Genomic DNA, 18,865 nt, shown 5'->3' with positions numbered 1-18,865 from the left:
TCGTCGCGGACGTCGCACCGGAGCTTCATACCCAAGCCATTCTCGGGATACGGCTGTTGGGTAGTAGGTCTACCATCCACAAAATGAAACGAACAGACATAGGGTCTTTTTGGAGTTTTTTTTAAGTGAAGTGCCCTCAGCCAAAGACGCCGGTCTTCCTCAACGCTAGAGGCGGATATAGATGAAACGATGGCCCACAGCATTCAATTCGCTTCTTCCCGTGAGTAAAACACTCTTGCTGAAGAGACAATCTTCTTTTTCTCCAATTGTTATGGCAACCACGGACTGCACAAATTATACTCGTCATTTTACCTGACTTCTTTTTGCCCTTGCTTTTAATGTTAGCGAACGCCTCAGCTGTTCCACCGGAAGTACTAGCACAAAATAAACAAGATGGCTCCGCCCTTGTAACCATGGAGAATAGGGTGAATACAGTGAGACTGTAACTGCTGTCTGTCTGTATGTCGCTATTAAAATGTTCAAACACTCTGGCTATATTAACTAATTTCCTACTTTAGCTGGTCAAGTCGGGGGCCAAGGGAATCACTGAGGGCTTTGGGTCATTGGGGGGGGGGGGGGGGGGGGGGGGGGGGGGGGGGGGGGGGGGGGGGGGGGGGGGGGGGGGGGGGGGGGGGGGGGGGGGGGGGGGGGGGGGGGGGGGGGGGGGGGGGGGGGGGGGGGGGGGGGGGGGCTTCCCCTTGCTTTTGGACATTAAAACCTTTTAGCAATTTCCCAAACCCAAAGCTTCAATTATATCTTTGGGACAGATCGAGAATACTTCACAGCGGGGTAGGGGGGGGCATCAAGACCCCTGGGGGGGGCAGGGCCCTCAAATCCCCCCCCTTAGCCCCGGGCACTGAAAGCGGTGTAAATAAAAAACACCAGCATTGCCCAGCCCTCATAAAGGGCCCGGGGCCCGAAGAAAAAGAAACTTTTACTGTGAAGCAGGAAAAAGAAAGAGGAGGCCGAAAAAAGTAAGAAAACCGGGCAAAGATTTGCTCTCAAACCCATTTTAAACCCACTTTGGGCAAAAACGAAAAAACTTTTGGAAATACACTTTGTTTCCCAGAGTTTGGGCCACCTTCTGCGGATTAGTAATCCTTAATTTTTCCCACGATCCCAAAATTATTTTTTCCCATCCCGAAACCAAGTCAAAAATTTGCAAACCCAAATTTTTTTCGATACTTTTCCTGAAAAGGGAGAAACAACTCAAAAAATCTTTTGATGTGTTTTAAAATTTTTAAAACGGGGGCAAAAATTTTTTATCATAACACACAAAAAAATGAACATATGAACAGCAGAAATTTTAAAAAATTTGAACAAAATATGAAATAAAAAAAAAAAAAAAAAAATTTAACAATGACACTAAAGGGTAAAAAAAAAATTAATTTTTAGCACATTATCTCATCATAAGAAACACAAGGGGTTACCAGTAATAAACAAAAAAACAAATTAAAGCAAGGGCATTCAATTTAAAAAAAAAAATTTAAAAGTGCTCCCACCTCTCTTATACTCAAAACTGATTTTAAAAAAAACAAATAAAAATTTAGCGGGCAGCACCCTTTTATACCAAAACTGAGCCCTTTAAAAAGCATTACCCCTAGAATGGCCAGCAAATTCTTTTCTTCCACTTATTTAATTTTTTTGGCCAAAAACCCCCCAAAGCATTCTAAATGTTTTTCAGTCAGCCTGGAACGTTTTGGGGCCCACAGATATTTCCAGATGGCTAAAGACCGCTCTGAACACAATTTGATGCGGCAATGCAAAGATAGTTCTTTGCAAATTTTGGCCAGGATGGGGCAGTTGTGCCCATTTTGACCCCACCAGGCCGGGGGATCCTCGCAGGGCTTTTTTTCCCCTAAAATTTGTTTGAAATTCAAAAAAATCAACTTTTAGTCGCTATCTGTGGTTTCAGGTGGGGGAGAATGGTGCCCCTCTTTCAAAATTTACCTCCCCCTTTTTTCCCTGGGGTTTAAAGGTGCAGACAAATTTTTTTTAAGTCTCTCTTTTTCCCCCTTTGGGGGCAGCCCCCTGTTCCTCTAGGGTCCACGGACTGGGGGGTTTGGAAGCTAAAAGGGCCTCAATTTGGGAGAAACTCCCTTTTAAATCCCCCCATTTTTTAAAAAAGTTTCTTTAAACTGGGATCAAGGAACGAAGGGGGTTTTTAGGGTCTTCGGCAGGTTGTGGTCATCGTACCTTTCCCTAAAAATTTTCCTCTAATTTTGTTTTTTCCAATTTCTAGGGCCAAAGGGGGCGGTCCGCCTTCCTCTTCTTTTTAGGCAGGTTTTTTAAATTTCCCCAAACATCAGGGGCGGAAACGATAAATGGTGGGTTTCTTTTTTTTCCACCCACCCCCCCCCCCCCCAAGGGCACAGTGAGTCATTTGGTGGCCAAACTCCCCACTAAATCTATAGGGCCCATGTCTGTGCCCTCGGGGGCACCCGGGCCATTTCTCTTTCGGTCCCCCCACCCCCCCTTCAGAAACCGCGGGGAGAAAAAGCTTTTGCCAAAAGCGGGGGCTCAAAAAAAAAATTTTCGGTTCCCCCAAAAGTTTAAAAAAAGGGGAAAAACCCCCCATCGGGTGGGCCATAAAGGTTTAAGGATTTTGGGCAGTTTTAAAGACTTTTTTTGTCTTTGAACAGTTTAAAAAATCTTGTTTGTTTCGGGAAAAAGGCCAAAACACAGTCTTACGGAGCCTGGACAGAAAACTTCCCACACGATCAAAAAACTATGGTTTTTGGGTTTCACGGCCAAAGCAGTTTGGGTCCCCAAAAAAGGGTATCCAGGTATTAAACTAAAAACTTTGGGGGTTGTTTAAAAACCGCTTTATCGTTGTAAATTCCACCCATTTTTGGCCATTCTACCCCCCAAAGGAATCTGGAAAAATTTTCCCCCGGGGTTTCCTTTAGAGTGTCGGCTTGTGATCAGAAAACAATGCAGGCACCCGAAAACACCAGGACTGAAATTCCCGGGACGGTGTAATGAACGGAGGTTACTCCCAAATGAAAAGTGCCACATTTCCCCTGCTGGCCCCGAGAATCATGGTGCAGGAAAAAAAATTTTTCGGTGTGTGACTAAGCGGGGCACTGATTTCGCTTTTGTTTCATTGTACATTTTGGGGAATTTTCCCATTGTAAAAAGAAAAAATTCCGGAGGGGAAAAGCATACCTTTTTGCGAGATTTTGCATAAGGTTTCTAAACCCAGTTTTTCCCCCCACTATAAAAACAGGCACTTGACCCAGAAAAGATAAATTTCTGCACTGCCCTTTTTAAACCTTTTTAAAACCTCCTTGCCTCCCTGGGGTACTTTTTGTGCGCTCAAAAAAAAACTTGGGGGGGTTGGCTGCGGGGTTTGGGGCTGCTCCCTTTTGAGGAGTTCCTTCCAGAGCCCATAGCTCGGGACCCGCTGTAAAAGAAAAAAAAAGGGAAAAATTTTTAAAAAAAAATTATGTTTGGTGATAAAATGCCCATAACGGGGGAACCTAAATAGTTTATGTGTGAAATAACAAAAACTTTTTACTAACTTAACTTTCCCCAAAAATCATTTGGGTAGTGATAATTGCAAAACCTTTCACAAAAACCCATAACAAAAACCCTTAAATTCATAGGATAAAAAATTTTAACCAAAAGTTTTTTTTAAACGGGGGGCCCTGGATAAAAATAGGGGGGTTTCCTGTATTTTTCAATGTCTAAATTTTTTTGATGGTTAACTTTAAATTTTGAGTCCAAAATTTCTTCCCAAGGGAAAAAGGGGTTTTATATAGGCCCCCTACCCCCCTTTTGGGCTACAGAAATTTTCATCCCTTTTTAAAATGGGAAACCCCCAATTTCCAGGCTAAATAAATCACTGACAAACATGCACATGCTTATTTTTATCAAATGGGCTAATAAAGAATTAAAATAAATTTTAGCTGAGTTTTGTATGCTTTTTTTTGGGCAGCTTGGGGAATTATTTCCCGCATTAAAAAAGTTCCCTTAAAAAGAAAATGCGAACTAGCGTTGGAACTATTGGGGGTTAGCCATGGGGAAAAAAGCCCAATTTAAAGCCTGCTATTTCTGTAGAAAAGCCTGGTCAAAAAACGGTGGGGGCAAAACAGGACTTGTCACAAAAAAAACTATAGCCTTCTCATTTGACTTTTTTTAAGGGCATAAAAGTTCATAAATTTAATGATACATTTATATTTCACATACTAACCTGTTTGGTCTTTAAAAACTCCTTGTGCAACTCGGCGTGCTTGTCGGCCAAGTGTTTCGCCAGGTTCGAGTGGTTGGCCCCTAGTTTGCAAAAAGTTTGGGACACTTACGACAACAGGGCTCGACATAAAAGGAAGGGTTTGGGGGGGGGGGCCCCCACTGTCACAAGGTAGGCAAAATTCCTCCATATCTTTACCCCCTCGCTCAAACTTTAACAAACCCGCCGGTTGGCCGGGGGGCCACAGAATCAACCCCCCGCCCCCCTGCAGCCATCCCTGTAAATGTTTTTTTAAATGACAAGACAAGGGAGCCTCGCTGCGTGCCCTAGGAGAAAAAAACACGGACGTCCAAAGGGAGGGGAAACCCGGGGTGCGTTTTCCACACCAACATGAAATAGTCCTTACAAATATGGAACACGGACATTCCCAGAATTTTCATACTAATAAATTTGGAATCGTGGGCAATTTTTAATTTCCAAAAAATCGCGGTGGGTTTTTAAGTAAACGGAAACGGCAACACCTTTGCCCTTTTTTGCTGTTCTTCCTTTTTGCTGTGTTGACTTGCTTTATGTTTTAAATGTGTTCGGAAAGGGGATGGCCAAAATTTTTTTATTATAACCCGGAAAAAACAAATTTTCCCAAAAGATTTTGAAAGGGTTTTTGCCCCCCTAACAAGACAAAACTCCCTTAGCGATGTTAGCAAGCTTTCAAAAAACAACGCTTGGCTGATGCTGGGAATCTCGCATACCCACTTACACTTACAAAACAATGTAACCTTGCCTTAAAATTTTAGCAAAACCCAAAAGGGTTGGGCATCTTTTGGTTGTATCACATTCCCTTTCGAGGATCCAGTAAAATAAAACAAAGTAGTCCAATTTTTTGTAAAAACCCTTTTATTACTCTTAAACCTTTTTGGTCGACAAAGCTTTTCACCTTCTTTACCACCCCCCCCCCCCTCGTCGGTTTCGCAAAAAATGGGAAAGGGGAATGCGAAAAGGGTGTTTTAAATTTTCGACAGTGTCGTAAACGACATTACCTTCCCCAAACCTGTGGGGGGGCTCCAAATGGGGTTTTTGACAATTCCCTTGGATCGGGTTTTTAAAGTTTTAGCTTTCAACAACATTTTGCCCCCCCCCAAGGGTCGTTTAACAAGGGGTCAAGGGCCCCCTGGCTCTGACTGAAACCTGAAGTTTTTCCCTGTCGGGTAACCCCCGGCCCGGGTGGGTGGGGAAAAATCAAAAACCTCCACCTGACCCAACAAAACCCGGGCCCCCCCCAAAGGGTGAAGCTCCAAACCCTCTCCTCTACTTCACGTTCGCAAAGACCCGCGTGGCCCACACAGCTCCAACAAACCAACCCGGGAAATTTTCTGGAAAGACACAAACCCTCCCTCTCCCCGATCACTGGGCCGGGGCCCCGAGAACGGCCTTAAAAAGAGGAAGGGCAGAACCCCGGAAAAAACCTAAGGGGCCAGGGCCAAAAAAACCTCCATTTTTCCAAAATCACAAAACAAAGGGGCCCGATTGTGGATTTAAAAACAAAGCGGCAAAGAGAGGGGGCACCTCCCCCTCACCCTCAACAGGCTAAAAGGGGAGATCAGCCCTCAGGGTTTCCCCCTTTCCACTTTTCCGAGGACCTGACATGGCCCCCTCACACAAACACCACACCAAAAAAAAAAGCTTGACGGCGACCTTTTTCCTCCACAGGCTGTGGGGGAATTTAACAAGGAATCCCGTACTCTGCAAAATTCTACAGGTGCCCCATAAGAGCATTTCCCGACCGGCCCGCTTAAAGGCCTGGACACTGTTGCACCGCCCCCAAACTTAAGGGCCCCTGCAGGGGTGGTTTAAAAAATGCACAGGGACATCACCAAGTGTCTTTCTCGGGGGTTTTTAGCAAATTTCCCCATAACCCAAAAAAATTTATCTGGTTTTTCATTTTTCCCCAAATTTTTTTAATATATTTAAACTTAAAAGTTAAACAATTATTTTCAAATACTCAACAGTTTTTTATTTTGGGTTTCACTGTTTCCAAAAATTTAGCCTTAAAATTCGTTTTTTTTTTTTATTTAATTTATTTTTAAAATGTACATAGAATCTAGCATCCTACTTGATTTACTTTCAAAAATTCCCTGCATAAAATTGGGGTTTTTTTATTTACTTATTTTTTCTGACATTTAAATACTTCAAACTGCCTATTTTTTTGACGGTCTAGAAAAAAACCTGCATTATTTCTTTTTTTTTTTTTAAGTTTTTTTTTGGGGCTTTTTTGGGCCCTTTTAAATCGGGTAGGGGCAGTTTGGGGAGGACGGAAACGGAAGGGGAGGGCGGGGGGGGATCCGGAAAGGACCAAAAAGGGTCGGGAATCGAACCCGGGGCGCCCGGAAAGGTGAAGGTTCCCCCCCCCCAGTCGAAACCCACGGGGTATGGGGCCAAACCCACAAAAATTTTATGCTAATTTACCAAAAACTGTTTTTCAAATTTTTTTTCGCCATTTGGGTTTTTTTTTTTTTTTTTCTTGTGCCAAAAATATAAAATTATACAAATAAAAAAATTTGTATAAATTTAAATGGTGCATTGGGGGGAGGGAAAAATTGGGGCCCAAGATTTTCCAAATTTCCATAACTAAACAAAAGGGTACAATGAAAAAAAAAAACCTTGAAAAAATTGAACTTCTTCAGAATTTTTCTATCTTTCGTAAAGGGAGGGGAAAATTTAAAATTCTGGGCCCCAGTTTTTCCCGCTGAAGGAGTCCCTTTCCAAACCCATGGGCCCCCCCTGATTTCCATTCGTAATTCTTGAGACAGGAAAGTAAACTATTTCAGGATCATCTTGGTAAGCGAAGCTTTCCCTTATTCTGCCTTTACTTGGGTCCAATATATTAGTATATCTTCCTCTCCTGTCCAATAGCCTTGTATTATTGACAGATGTATCATTTTTTAAAATCATTATTAATGTGTTATTGATAAGCAAATTAGTCAGAGCCCTGTTGAATTTGTTACTGGGATTGCAAAAATGTTTGGACCTTTTTGTGAACTCGTCCAAATAACAAGTCAACTCATGTTTATTAGCGTTCCCCATCATTGTTGACTGGGTTTAAAACATCTGTACGTTGTTCTTTCTTCCTGTTCTCCTTTTCCCTATAGTGTGCGAAGTTCAGGTAACCTCCTAAAAGTGAACCTGGCTATTGAGGGCCCCTTGAGGCCCCTGGGAGGTTGCCTGCTTAGGCTAATGCTATATACTGTATATATCTGTACTGTATATATGTTTGTAAATGACAACAACCGGATTCAGCTACGGCAGATTATTTTGTCTAACAGTAAAACAGTCTGATCATGCTGCCCCTCTATGTGTACTAAGAGGATGAGAACGTTTAGAATAGTTTGGAAAGGGCAAAGAGTAGCTTACAGTATGTCATTCACACCACCGGAGAAAATAACACTAGATTAGAGGCACAAACTCGGACTTATTATGAAACAGTTCCTTGGGTTTCCACTGCCACTGCATGACTTGGATGTTGGTCCAGAGAGAATGAGCATGATATTAAATGAGCTCTAAACACTAAGAGATCATTCAAAATAAAGTCATTTATTTTCCACTTGATCCTTTTTGTGTTGGAAGTAATGGACAAATAATTTTGGCACCAAAATCCAAATTAGAAAGCAATGCATGCTCGTGCTGCATGTTTGTTATTTAGGCATGGTGCTGCATGTTTGTTATTTAGGCATTGTTGACTTTTACAACACTTTGGGAACACTCAGAGCCATAAAGCGATTGTTTCCCTCTGTTGTTTCCCAATGACTCATGCTGTGTGAGAGCCAGCAGTACTTTCAGTGATTACACAACGTCTTTCAATATTCATTTCACTTTTATAATATAACTTCCCATGTCAAACAACAGTTATTTTGTTCCTTTGCTGCCAATGCAACTTTAGAGGTTAAAGGATTGTGTTTGAAGATAGAAAACTGAAAGGCTGTATTCTGTCATGATGTTGAAATTATTCAAATGTGTCCGCCTGCATTCATCGTGAAAGAAAAAATGACTATAGTCCAAAATATTAAAGTAACCCCAAGCAAAACAGGATTGGAGTTTTGCGTTGCTGTAAAAATATCCTTAAGGGATTAGCAGAGAGGCGGGTGAACAAAGATTAAGGTAAGGTTTCTGATGCACTTGACTGCTTTTAAATTAACTACATTTGCCTTACTAGAGAAAAACTAAATTATTATCAGTGCTTTTCTGGACAGTTGAGTCTTTAGTGGTTCCAGAGAAGTCCGAACATAGTTTCAAGAAAGACAGAGGTATTAGCAGTCAAAATAATAGAGCCATTCTCTGCTGAAACCTGCACTTCAGAGGGCATGGTGTATTAAAGGAACACAGTGACATTTAAGAAAATGCATGTGTGCCCATCACATGATTGATATCAATGTTTATATATATACATATATACAGCCGCAGATAAAATGAAGAGACCACTCCAATTTGTTTCTTAAATCTTTATCTCTACATGTATGGCAGCCATTCCAGTTTGTGTAGAATTCCAAAACAGAGAAAAATTGCCAGTAGTTTATAGAATACAATAAAATAAAATAAAACATTTAACTCAAAAGACGTACCTCTAAAAAATAAAACAAGAGAAACTGATTATGCTGAAGTGGTCTCTTAATTTTTTCCAGGGCTGTATATATGTGACTGCTATGGATATGTTGCCCACATGTGTAACTGGTCAACAACCAAAACACTAACATTTTTCCCAAAATATCACAGCAACCCTTCAATTCTGATGCCATCGGTAGAACACATGAGTGCACAGTACAAAGGCTCAATAGATATTTTGCTATGGTGTAAATGTGTGTAAAAGTGCTTTTAGATTGTACACACACACACACACACACACACACACACACACACACACACAGTAACATTATTTACTTTTTACACCAAGTTATAGCAATGTGAACAGTAAAAATAGTTTTAATTAAAAGTGATTGCTATGGACTTACTGGAATGATTGCTCCACAAACTCCAACAGGCTCGTGTTTGGTTAAACACAGGAAGCTTTCATCTGTGAAATACAGAGAAAAATAAAAAGTCAGTCTTTAATCAAGGTGAGATTATTAAAGCCGGACAATATTTCAAAGATTGTTTTTTTATTGTTTTGAGGCACCAATAAAAATGAAGGATGAACTGAGGTTCCAGAAAGAGTCGAGACCTAAACAGAAACACCAGACTGTATGAGTGCATGTGTCCCTGAAACCTTCTGCAGTTAAATAAACCAAAGCCAAAATGTTTCCAAACCTTAGTGTTTAACCCTTTCTGTGTCTTTCTACAGTGTTTTTTTTAATTTTTATTAAACACATTTGAAAGATTTCACAAAACACAAATGACTTCTCTTTAAGAAACAAATGTATTATAAAATGTTTTCAACTTTCCCCCCACTGCGCTTTCCTACGCTCAACGTTCACAGTTCTGTTCTTTGTGGAGCTGTTTTACTCCAGCAGCTCAGCATATAACTGGTCAGACCTGGCCTCCAACTTTGCACCCTGACCTTCTCCAGTTTCAACTCCAGCTGCCTTTATCAGTGAGACACTGGGTGAGTCATGTTCATCACACCGTAGGACAATTCCCCTTCATTTTAGTCAGCTGGGAACATTGTTCACAGCCTTAGGCAGCTCTGCTGGCTAACTCCTTTATTATGATCATCCTGTCTTTAGTGTAATAAGCATGGCAGGTTCAAATGTGTGGCATCAAATAGTCAGTGCATTACACTGAAAGAGAATATGTTGTGCATCACTGAAGTGTGTTCACTGTGTACAAAGAAAAGTTTCACCTGCCTCCAACCAAAACAGCCAGCCTGTGGATCTAACGCATGTTCATATGCATTTCCAGTCCGATGTGTGTATGCCCCTTATGAAAGTGCAGTTTTCATATTTAAATTATTTTAAAATATCAATCCACAACTCAGTAAAGAGGCTCAGAAGTCTCATCTCGATGACTGCTGGTTCTCCTTCTCAGTATAAAGCGGGGATTAGGGTCTGAATGGCCGCTGGATTGGCGAAGCATTGAGCCAACACTGATTGTTAATCCTCACAGACTGTTGCACCTCACTGATTACTATTCTAGCCTCTTCCTCTCCCCATTGTCCTGCCGTGCTTTACATCTCTTACCACTCTATTGTGATCTAATCAGGAGGAAAAGGCAATCGTGTTTTGTTTATCTGCTGTCCTGCACAAGCAGAAGAGAGTAAAGTTAGATCTGACAACAGGGGGAAGTATTAAGAGGCTAGATGAGATACCACCCAGGGCCGAGGACAATCCTCACTCATTTACAGTCATTCACTTGTTTCCCGAAGATGCAGTGGTTATCAGTTCCTATAGGGACATAGACAAGTTTCTTCATGTTTACAGTGTACACTGGACACTCATCTCACTCTATTAGGGGTTTTGTTGACACTCTTAATCATCTGTTTTTATCCATGTAAACTGATCCATTATTTTCTATGGTACTCATTAAGGATTAGAAAAGAAAAATCACATGTTGTGCATTCAAATTATTAATATGTGATTAAAGAAAAGAACTGAATTAATTCCTTGACAAAACACACACACACACACACACACACACACACACACACTGGCCTTGATAATTAGTTTGGTCGGATTCCTCACCTACAGGCAGACTCTTGCCGTGGATCTTGTCGGCCCAGCCCGCGTAGTAACGCAGAGTTTTGATACTGCCTTCTAGGTCAATGAAAAAAGACTGCAGGAAGGGCTTCCCTGTGTCCCGGGTCTCCAGAGTCTAAAACGTCAACAACAATTGCATCAATTTCAAGCAAGTGGATGTTTAGCTGAACTTTTGGAGTCCGAAGAAATGCGATGGGTGGCTGTAACTGTAAACGATGCACTGGTGCCACATTATACAGCTTTGAGTTTAATATTGTTGGAATCAAACACCCTGATTTCTCAAATGTATTCAGAAGACAACATTCTGAGACTTAAGTATTTTTTTAGCCAAATAAGATTCATAAAATGTGATGCATTTAAATGCAAATAATCAGTATAAAAATACCTTCAAACATCACTAAAGCAATTAATAAAGGTGAGCGCATCAGTTATAATAAACACACTCTGTTCTGCTGCATAATTACTATATTAATAAACACTTGCTTGTACTTTTACTGCAGAGAAACTTTGAGTGCAAGTCTTTTGAATTTCATAAATAATTTGAATACGAAATTCCGGTGGAAAGAGGAATGGAGTAGACCAGTGTTTCTCAAACTTTTTCAGACCAAGGACCACTTAACCAATAAAAAAATACTCATGGACCACCTAACTCCCCCAATATCCCAAAACAAGATTCAAGATTCAAGAAGCTTTATTAATCCCGAGGGAAATTGAGGTGCAACAGTTCAATACAAAGAAGGAAGGAGAAATATACACTAAATATAACCAAATATAACTAAATATAAACTAGAATAAATACAATAGGCCTGCTTACTACTCCAACAGTATATTACAAATTACAGCCTAATAATAACAGCTTTATGTGACCTTCTCTATATCGCTCGTTCACACATTAAATCAACAATACAAATACAACTACGGATTCTACAAGCATTTCGTTCACATGCGATTTAAACGGTAAATGCTGATAGATTTTACACATCATATGAAACATAGACTACATTTATTACTGAGTTTATGTCCGAGCGAACAGAGAGATACGCAAAATGCACCGCATTTAGTACGACACAAACTTCTGCTGTGTATTTTCAAAAATAAAATCAGTAAAACTATGGCTGCAGGCCCAAGTTTAACAAGACTTTAACAATAGACACAAGGTCATTATTTACACTGTTACATTTACAAATAGCATTGTTTACTCACTCATACACTGCGTGTCTCTGTTGCTACCTAATGGGAGGAATGGTGCTGCTTGTGCTGAGACATCAGTGAAACAATGTCTGGATCCAAACTGGAGAGTTTTAGTCTCATATCACAGTCCACATTGATCCTGTTACGCTGCTTTGTTTTCAGACCAACAAGTGTAGAAAAACCAACTTCACAGTTGTAGGTGGTTGGAAACGGCATCAATAGTTTCAGAGCAGCGTCAGCCAGCTCTGGGTGCTCAGGCTGGACGTGGACCCAAAAGTCCGTCAAGCTTTTCTCTCTGAAAGTCGTCCTCAGTGTCCCATCAGATGCGATGTCCACAAGGCTGTCAACCTGTCTTAATGGGAGCTTGGAACTGACGTGTTCGATGTGCGTTTTGTCCCCAAATGGATTCCTGATCCACTCATAGCCTGCATCTAGTTCTGGGAAATATCTTCCCAGCTGAAAGTGAAGGCCTTGCAGATGTTCCTTGAAGGCTGCAACTGTGCCGCCGTCCAGCTCTTCATCTGCAGCGAGGAGAAAATCCACAAGCGTCGGAAAACAGTCAAACTCCTGGCGATCCAGACGGACACACCACAATTCCATCTTGAGGCGTGCAGCTTTAATTTTGTCCTGCACATTGAAGGCGGTGACGGCTTTTCCCTGCAGCGCTAAGTTCAAAGCATTGAGTGTGATCAGCTGATCTTTCACATTTTCGGCCATGGCTGTTATTCGCTGCTGGACAGTATCATTGGAGAGGGGGACCCTGTTAATTTCGTCGCTTGCTTTCTCCCCAAACAATACATTAGCCATAACCTTGGCAGCTGGTTTGACTAAATTCTCACCTATCGAATGAGGTTTCCCTGTTTTTGCGATGAGAAGGGATACCCTGTATGATGCCTCTGTAGCCTTCGCATTTTCCCCCGTCGCAAAAAAATGTGAGGGCGCCTTCGTCATGTGTTTTTTAAGTTCATCACGTTCTCTCAAACAATGCTAAAGGTTTCCCGATGTAATCCTTGTGTTTGATCTCAAAATGACGCTTGAGCTTGGCGGGTTTCATAGCCTCGTTAGCCAACGACTCGTAGCACAAAACACAGTGTGGATTGGGATCCTCTTCATCTCCAGTCCAGAAAAATCTGAATTTAATGTAGTCGCTGTGATATTTTCTCTTCACTTTAGCGCTGGACATTCCGCGATCAAGCCGAGTTTCACAGCTTTCAGCCGGGTGGTGGTTAGACGGCGAACCGCTCTCCTGGGACTCAGTAACGCACACAAAATCACTTGTCGCTGCGGCTGAACCACTTGTAGTTGCTGGATCTCCTGCATCAGGACGATGCACCTTGACTGTTACCAGTGGCGGCTGGTGAAAAAAAATCTTGGTGGGGCTAGTGTGCCAACAGATTTCCCTGCCTAATCTAGCATAAGCATTCAAATGAACAGTCGGAAAATGACTACAGTTCCACAATAATAATTTAATTTCACAGTTTCCAGCTTCACAGAAAAAGTAACAATTTACAGCTATATTAGACTTTATGCTATCAAATACTATACAATACAATCAAGGGATAAATTAACAACAAGGGTATGATTTCAGCTGAATCTATACAAATCAACAGTGAGTGAGTGAATGAGTGAGTGTGGGTTGAGAAGAGAGAATGAAACAGAACGTTCCTATTAAAATGTAAGATATACAAAGAATTTAGAACCAAGTTATTTTCAAAAATGTTTACATAAACAGATTATTTTAATACCCTCTCTCAAGGAAAAATGCATTTACTTGGAGAAAACAGCATCAGTGCCATACAGTTGTCATTGCATGTCACAGCCTGAGAGAAACAACAAAGCGTCGTCGCGCGTATTTTTTCCCCACGTAGCGTAGGACAGAGTCTGGGAGTCGCACTACGAAAAAAAACTATCGCTGGCTCCTTATGTAGCTACAGCAATCCTAAACCTTCACGCATTTTACGTAGCAGTTGGGGCTAAATTTCCAGCGCCCCACCGGCGTTAAATTTGGCGACGTTGATAGGCCAATTATTCATAATTTCCCCCTAGCAAATGTAAGTAAAACTGACATTGATTTAAAAAAAAAATATGCAAAACATATTTTTTCCCCTCAACAGCTGGTGGGGCAGAGCCCCAGCGCCCCCTATGGGCCAGCCGCCTCTGACTGTCACGTCAGATTTGTCATTTAATTTTCTTTTAACTGACCCTGTCTTTAGCCATCGATCCATCTTGTCAGTTGACAGCTCAAATTGACCGCGCAAATCATTTATGACGTAAGATCGTAATAGCTACGTAGATACGACCTACGTAGCTACGCTACATCTATGCTACACTCTATACTAGTCATTTTAAGACAGTTTGAGAAACACTTTAAACTTATAATATATTAATTTCAAATGTGACATTTTACCAAAATACTCACGGACCACTAGGGGTCGCTCACGGACCACCAGTGGTCCGCGGACCACTCTTTGAGAAAGACTAAAGGGATGGCATAGTGGGAAAACTTGCATTGTTATTTCTTTGTCTACAAATATTTCCACAGTGACTGTTGTATTTGTTTATACTCACATGTGAGTAGTTTGGTTTTAGACCTTGCAATGTGGGAGGCACTTCTCTGTTATTGTCTGACTGGCTATTCTATAAGGGTTACATTTTGTCCTGCGGGAGTGGTGAAGTTATGGGGATTAGTGAGTATATATATATAAAAAAAGGAAGCTATAGGGGTTTTAAATGTGTTAATAGGGTTTCCTATTGTTCTTGTTTTTTTTTGTTTTGTTTTTTCTTCTCTTCTCTCTCTTTCTTTTCTTTCCCTGTTCTCTTTATGTTGTCGCCCCCCCCCCCCCCCCCCAAAAAAAAGCATCGTCACTGTACATCTTCACTTAACAAAGGGTGAGTAATGTATGTGTGCATATGTAACACAATTACACCTCAAAACCAGAGCTGCAGGTTTGTGTCGTGGAATGTTAGGGGAGTCAATGGAACAATTAAGAGGGACAAAGTGATTTCACACTTGAGACAACTCAGAGGGGATATTTATTTCCTTCAGGAAACTCACCTCAAGACCTCTGAGATTTCACGTATTAAAAGACCTTGGATGAGTCATGTATTTCATTCTAAATTTTCCGCGAGGGCAAGAGGGGCGGCAATTATTGTTAGCAAAAATATAACATTTGAACCAACAAAATCTATGGAGGACCCTAATGGACGTTTTGTGGCTGTATCAGGCAGGCTATTTGACATCCCAGTTATTTTAGTGAGTCTCTACGCCCCTGTATGGGATGATGACAAATTTATCACCCATCTTTTCTCTTCCCTTCCTGACATAGGGTCATTACCCGATTATAGGTGGCGATTTCAACATTATTCAGGATCCTGTTCTAGATAGGTCCTCCTCTAGACCCCTTACTTTATCCAACTCTGCTACCACATTGAAATCTTTTTTAAACCAGCTTGGCCTAAGTGATCCCTGGAGATCTCTTAATCCATCCACCAAAGCCTTTTCGTTTTTCTCCCACGTTCATCGTACATACTCAAGAATTGACTTTTTTTCCGTTTGTCAACATCCAAGGTTGAAACTAAATTGTTAAAAACAAGGCAAGGTTATTTTGAAATGGGAGATAAGGCGGGCAAACTTCTCGCCCATCAGGCTAGAACTGCTGCTCCCTCAAGACTGATCCCCAGGATAAAATTGCCATCAGGAGCAGTGGTCACCGACCCCAAATTAGTAAATGATGCGTTTTTAAATTTCCATTCTGACCTGTACACTTCAGAGTACTTGCCCGAAATCTGGAAGAGCCACAACCCCCTAGAGATGCTTACATATCCCAAAGTCGATAGTAATCTGGCTGACAAACTAGGCACACCTATCTCATTGGCGGATGTGCAGGAGGCGGTTGGATAGCTACAAAATGGCAAGTACCCTGGCCCAGACTGGTTTGTAGTAGAATTCTCAAAGCAAATTCGAACCTAATAACACCACATTTGGTTAATGTCTACAATGAATTCTTTACTAGTGGCCGATTGCCCCCAACCCTATCTGAAGCTAACATTTCTCTTTTGTTAAAAAAAGACAAGGATCCCCTTGAATGTAGCAACTATAGGCCCATCTCACTTTTAAATGTGGACCAAAAGATTCTCGCCAAGGTCCTAGCCACTCGTGTGCAGCAAGCCCTGCCTGCCCTGATTTCCACAGACCAGACTGGGTTCATGGCTGGAAGGAATTCGTCATTTAACACCAGACGACTTTTCAACATTATCGGCTCCCCCAACCCTGTCATACCTGAGGTGGTAATTTCTTTAGACGCTGCGAAAGCGTTTGACAGGGTTGAGTGGGAGTATCTGTACTACGTCCTGTCAAAACTTGGCTTCAGCTCTGACTTTATTGCATGGATTAGACTGCTTTATGACTCCCCAACTGCCCATATCCCTACAAATGGTGTGAGGTCGCCCTTCTTTGCCCTTCGTAGAGGTACCAGACAGGGATTCCCCCTCTCCTATTTGCTTTAGCTGTCGAACCATTGGCCATCTGGCTTCGGGGGGAGGAGACAATCAAGGGTATCACCAGGAATGATGTCGCCCACAAGCTGTCCTTGTACGCGGACGATTTGCTGTTATATGTATCAAACCCGGCCTCGTCCATCCCTGTTATTACAGACATTCTAACCCAATTCGGCAGATACTCTGGCTATAAATTAAATTGTAATAAAAGTGAACTTCTCCCTATCAATCGCCTGTCTAGGAAGATGCCACCATCCTCTTTCCCATTTAGGGTCGTCTCAGAGGGGTTTCGATATCTAGGCGTATTCGTCACTGCTTCCTTCAAGGACCTTTTCAACAAAAAATGTCGCCCTCTTATTGATAAGTGTAAGCTTGATATGACTCGTTGGTCCTCTCTCCCCTTTTCCCTAACTGTTAGAGTTCACATGGTAAAGATGGTGATTCTCCCTAAATTCGTCTATTTGTTCCAGCATATTCCAATTTTTATGAGAAAATCCTTTTTTCAGCAGCTAGACCAGACAATATCGTCGTTTCTGTGGTTGAACAAGCCACCCCGTATTAAAAATGCTGTTTTACAACCCCCCAAAAAGCTGGGCGGTCTCTCACTACCCAATCTCATCCAATATTACTGGGCATGCAACGTTAACAAAGTTATTCATTGGTTTGACAGAGGAGCTGACACAGGTCCGTCATGGGCTCAGATAGAACTACGGTCCACAAAGTTTTCTTTACAGTCCCTCCTTACCGCGCGACTCCCTCTCAAGATTCATAATGTCTCACAGAAACCTGTTGTTACCAACTCCCTGAAAATTTGGATGCAATTCCGTAAACATTATGGCTTAAATGAATCTTCAACTTTAGCCCCGATTGTTAAAAACCATCATAAATCATTATTTAAGACGGTTTTGTCTTTAATTTACAGGATAGCAGGACAACAGAATAGAAGTGCGTCCTAAAAAATGATAATTCTAAATTATTGTGTACTTCTTATCCAAATGAAAGACAACTAGATGTTAAGGGAGCCCGTTGCCATAGAGCAGCTGTGCGTGCTATGTACATGTGCATGTGTGAGAAAAATAAAGTGGGTTTGATTTGATCCTCCGTTTCTCTCAGCATGGAGGAATAGAGAAAGAAGTGACCCACCGCCAGCAGCCGCCGGTCCCTCTCCATCAGGTCGGCCAATGCGTGCAGCAGCCTACCCCGGCAGGACCCATCCATCTTCCGCCACGGAGAGCTCCTCTGCTGGGCCGCCTTGGCCACCTGCACAGCCTTGTCCACATCTCTCTACGCGGACATGAGGCACCATGAAGCGGAAACAGCCAGGACACAGATCCCCGTATGAACACAGACAAGATGTTACAAAAGTCTGTCTGTGAGTGACTTTCTGAAATGTTTGACGTTTGCATTTTATAATGTTTAAAAGCATGTAGTAAACAGAATGGATTTTTTCTTGAAATATTTCGACTCCCAAATTACCTCCATTTATCAAAATGTCCAGTGGTTATTTTGTTGATAAAAAACGATTCAGTGAAATACATTAGGCAAACAAAAAGATTCTTATCTATTTGCTTGAGTTCTTGAGTTATGCAGGATTAACAGATATTAAAATAGCTTTGGAGCCAAAAACAGACAAATAATAATAATCTCTTGGTCATTCAGTGTTACAGTATGTAAACCTAGACTTATTTCATTAATATATTCCAGCCTACAAGATTCTTACCTCGTCTGCTTCTTCCACATCACATATTTTGACACCTGTCGCTGGGTTGAAAGTTGGAAAAGTCCTTCCACTGCTAGATGAGTGCCATTCATTGCCGATAAAAATCTGTGGGAGGAGAGTGTGTATGGCCTTTGGTGTGTGCTCAAACCTTAATAGAACTATCATCATGAAAACATATTGGAAATGCTTCTAAGCCATGCCCCCCACCCCGCTTACCTTAGTGTGTCTGATCACCTGAACTGTGACAGGGGAAGGCAAAGCTGGGACACCGTCAGCCACTCCGTTCTGTGGGGTTCCATTCTGTGCCATTCTAGTTCAGCAGTCCAGTCCAGGGCCAGTGTACTGCAATGTGAGCCCATCGACTGGCTCTTATAGGACTGTGGAGGTCCTCCCTCCTCACACAGCAGCTCCGCCCTCACCTCACACAAGAGGGGATTCTACTCTTGCAGCCATGGGACACTCTTCCACGTACCTGCTGTTGCATACCTATTTAAAATATCCACTCATGACTCATGATATGGGAAATGTAGTGCTTTTATTTTATTTTTTTTATTCTTGGGATGAGCAAGCATTCACAAGCTGTCT

General features: G+C 41.8%; 1 protein-coding gene across 1 annotated transcript in view; it reads right to left on the bottom strand.

Annotated features, from left to right (window-relative positions):
• aldh1a3 (aldehyde dehydrogenase 1 family, member A3) overlaps positions 1–18,610 on the bottom strand; it is a 54,687-nt gene extending 36,077 nt beyond the window's left edge. Inside the window, exons 1-5 of the mRNA XM_063882559.1 lie at positions 18,497–18,610; positions 18,281–18,385; positions 17,704–17,844; positions 10,858–10,987; positions 9,193–9,254 (exon numbers count right to left, since the gene is read on the bottom strand). Of these exons, the coding sequence (XP_063738629.1) occupies positions 9,193–9,254; positions 10,858–10,987; positions 17,704–17,844; positions 18,281–18,385; positions 18,497–18,589 (531 nt within the window). The 5' untranslated portion in view covers positions 18,590–18,610. The remainder of the gene's footprint in view (positions 1–9,192; positions 9,255–10,857; positions 10,988–17,703; positions 17,845–18,280; positions 18,386–18,496) is intronic.
• Positions 18,611–18,865: the final 255 nt, after the last annotated feature.

This window comes from Eleginops maclovinus, chromosome 4 (genome assembly GCF_036324505.1).
Source record: "Eleginops maclovinus isolate JMC-PN-2008 ecotype Puerto Natales chromosome 4, JC_Emac_rtc_rv5, whole genome shotgun sequence".
NCBI classification, from domain to species: Eukaryota; Metazoa; Chordata; class Actinopteri; order Perciformes; family Eleginopidae; genus Eleginops; species Eleginops maclovinus.
The sequence above is the reverse complement of the archived record's forward strand: the minus strand, read 5'-3'. Positions and strand labels throughout refer to the sequence as shown.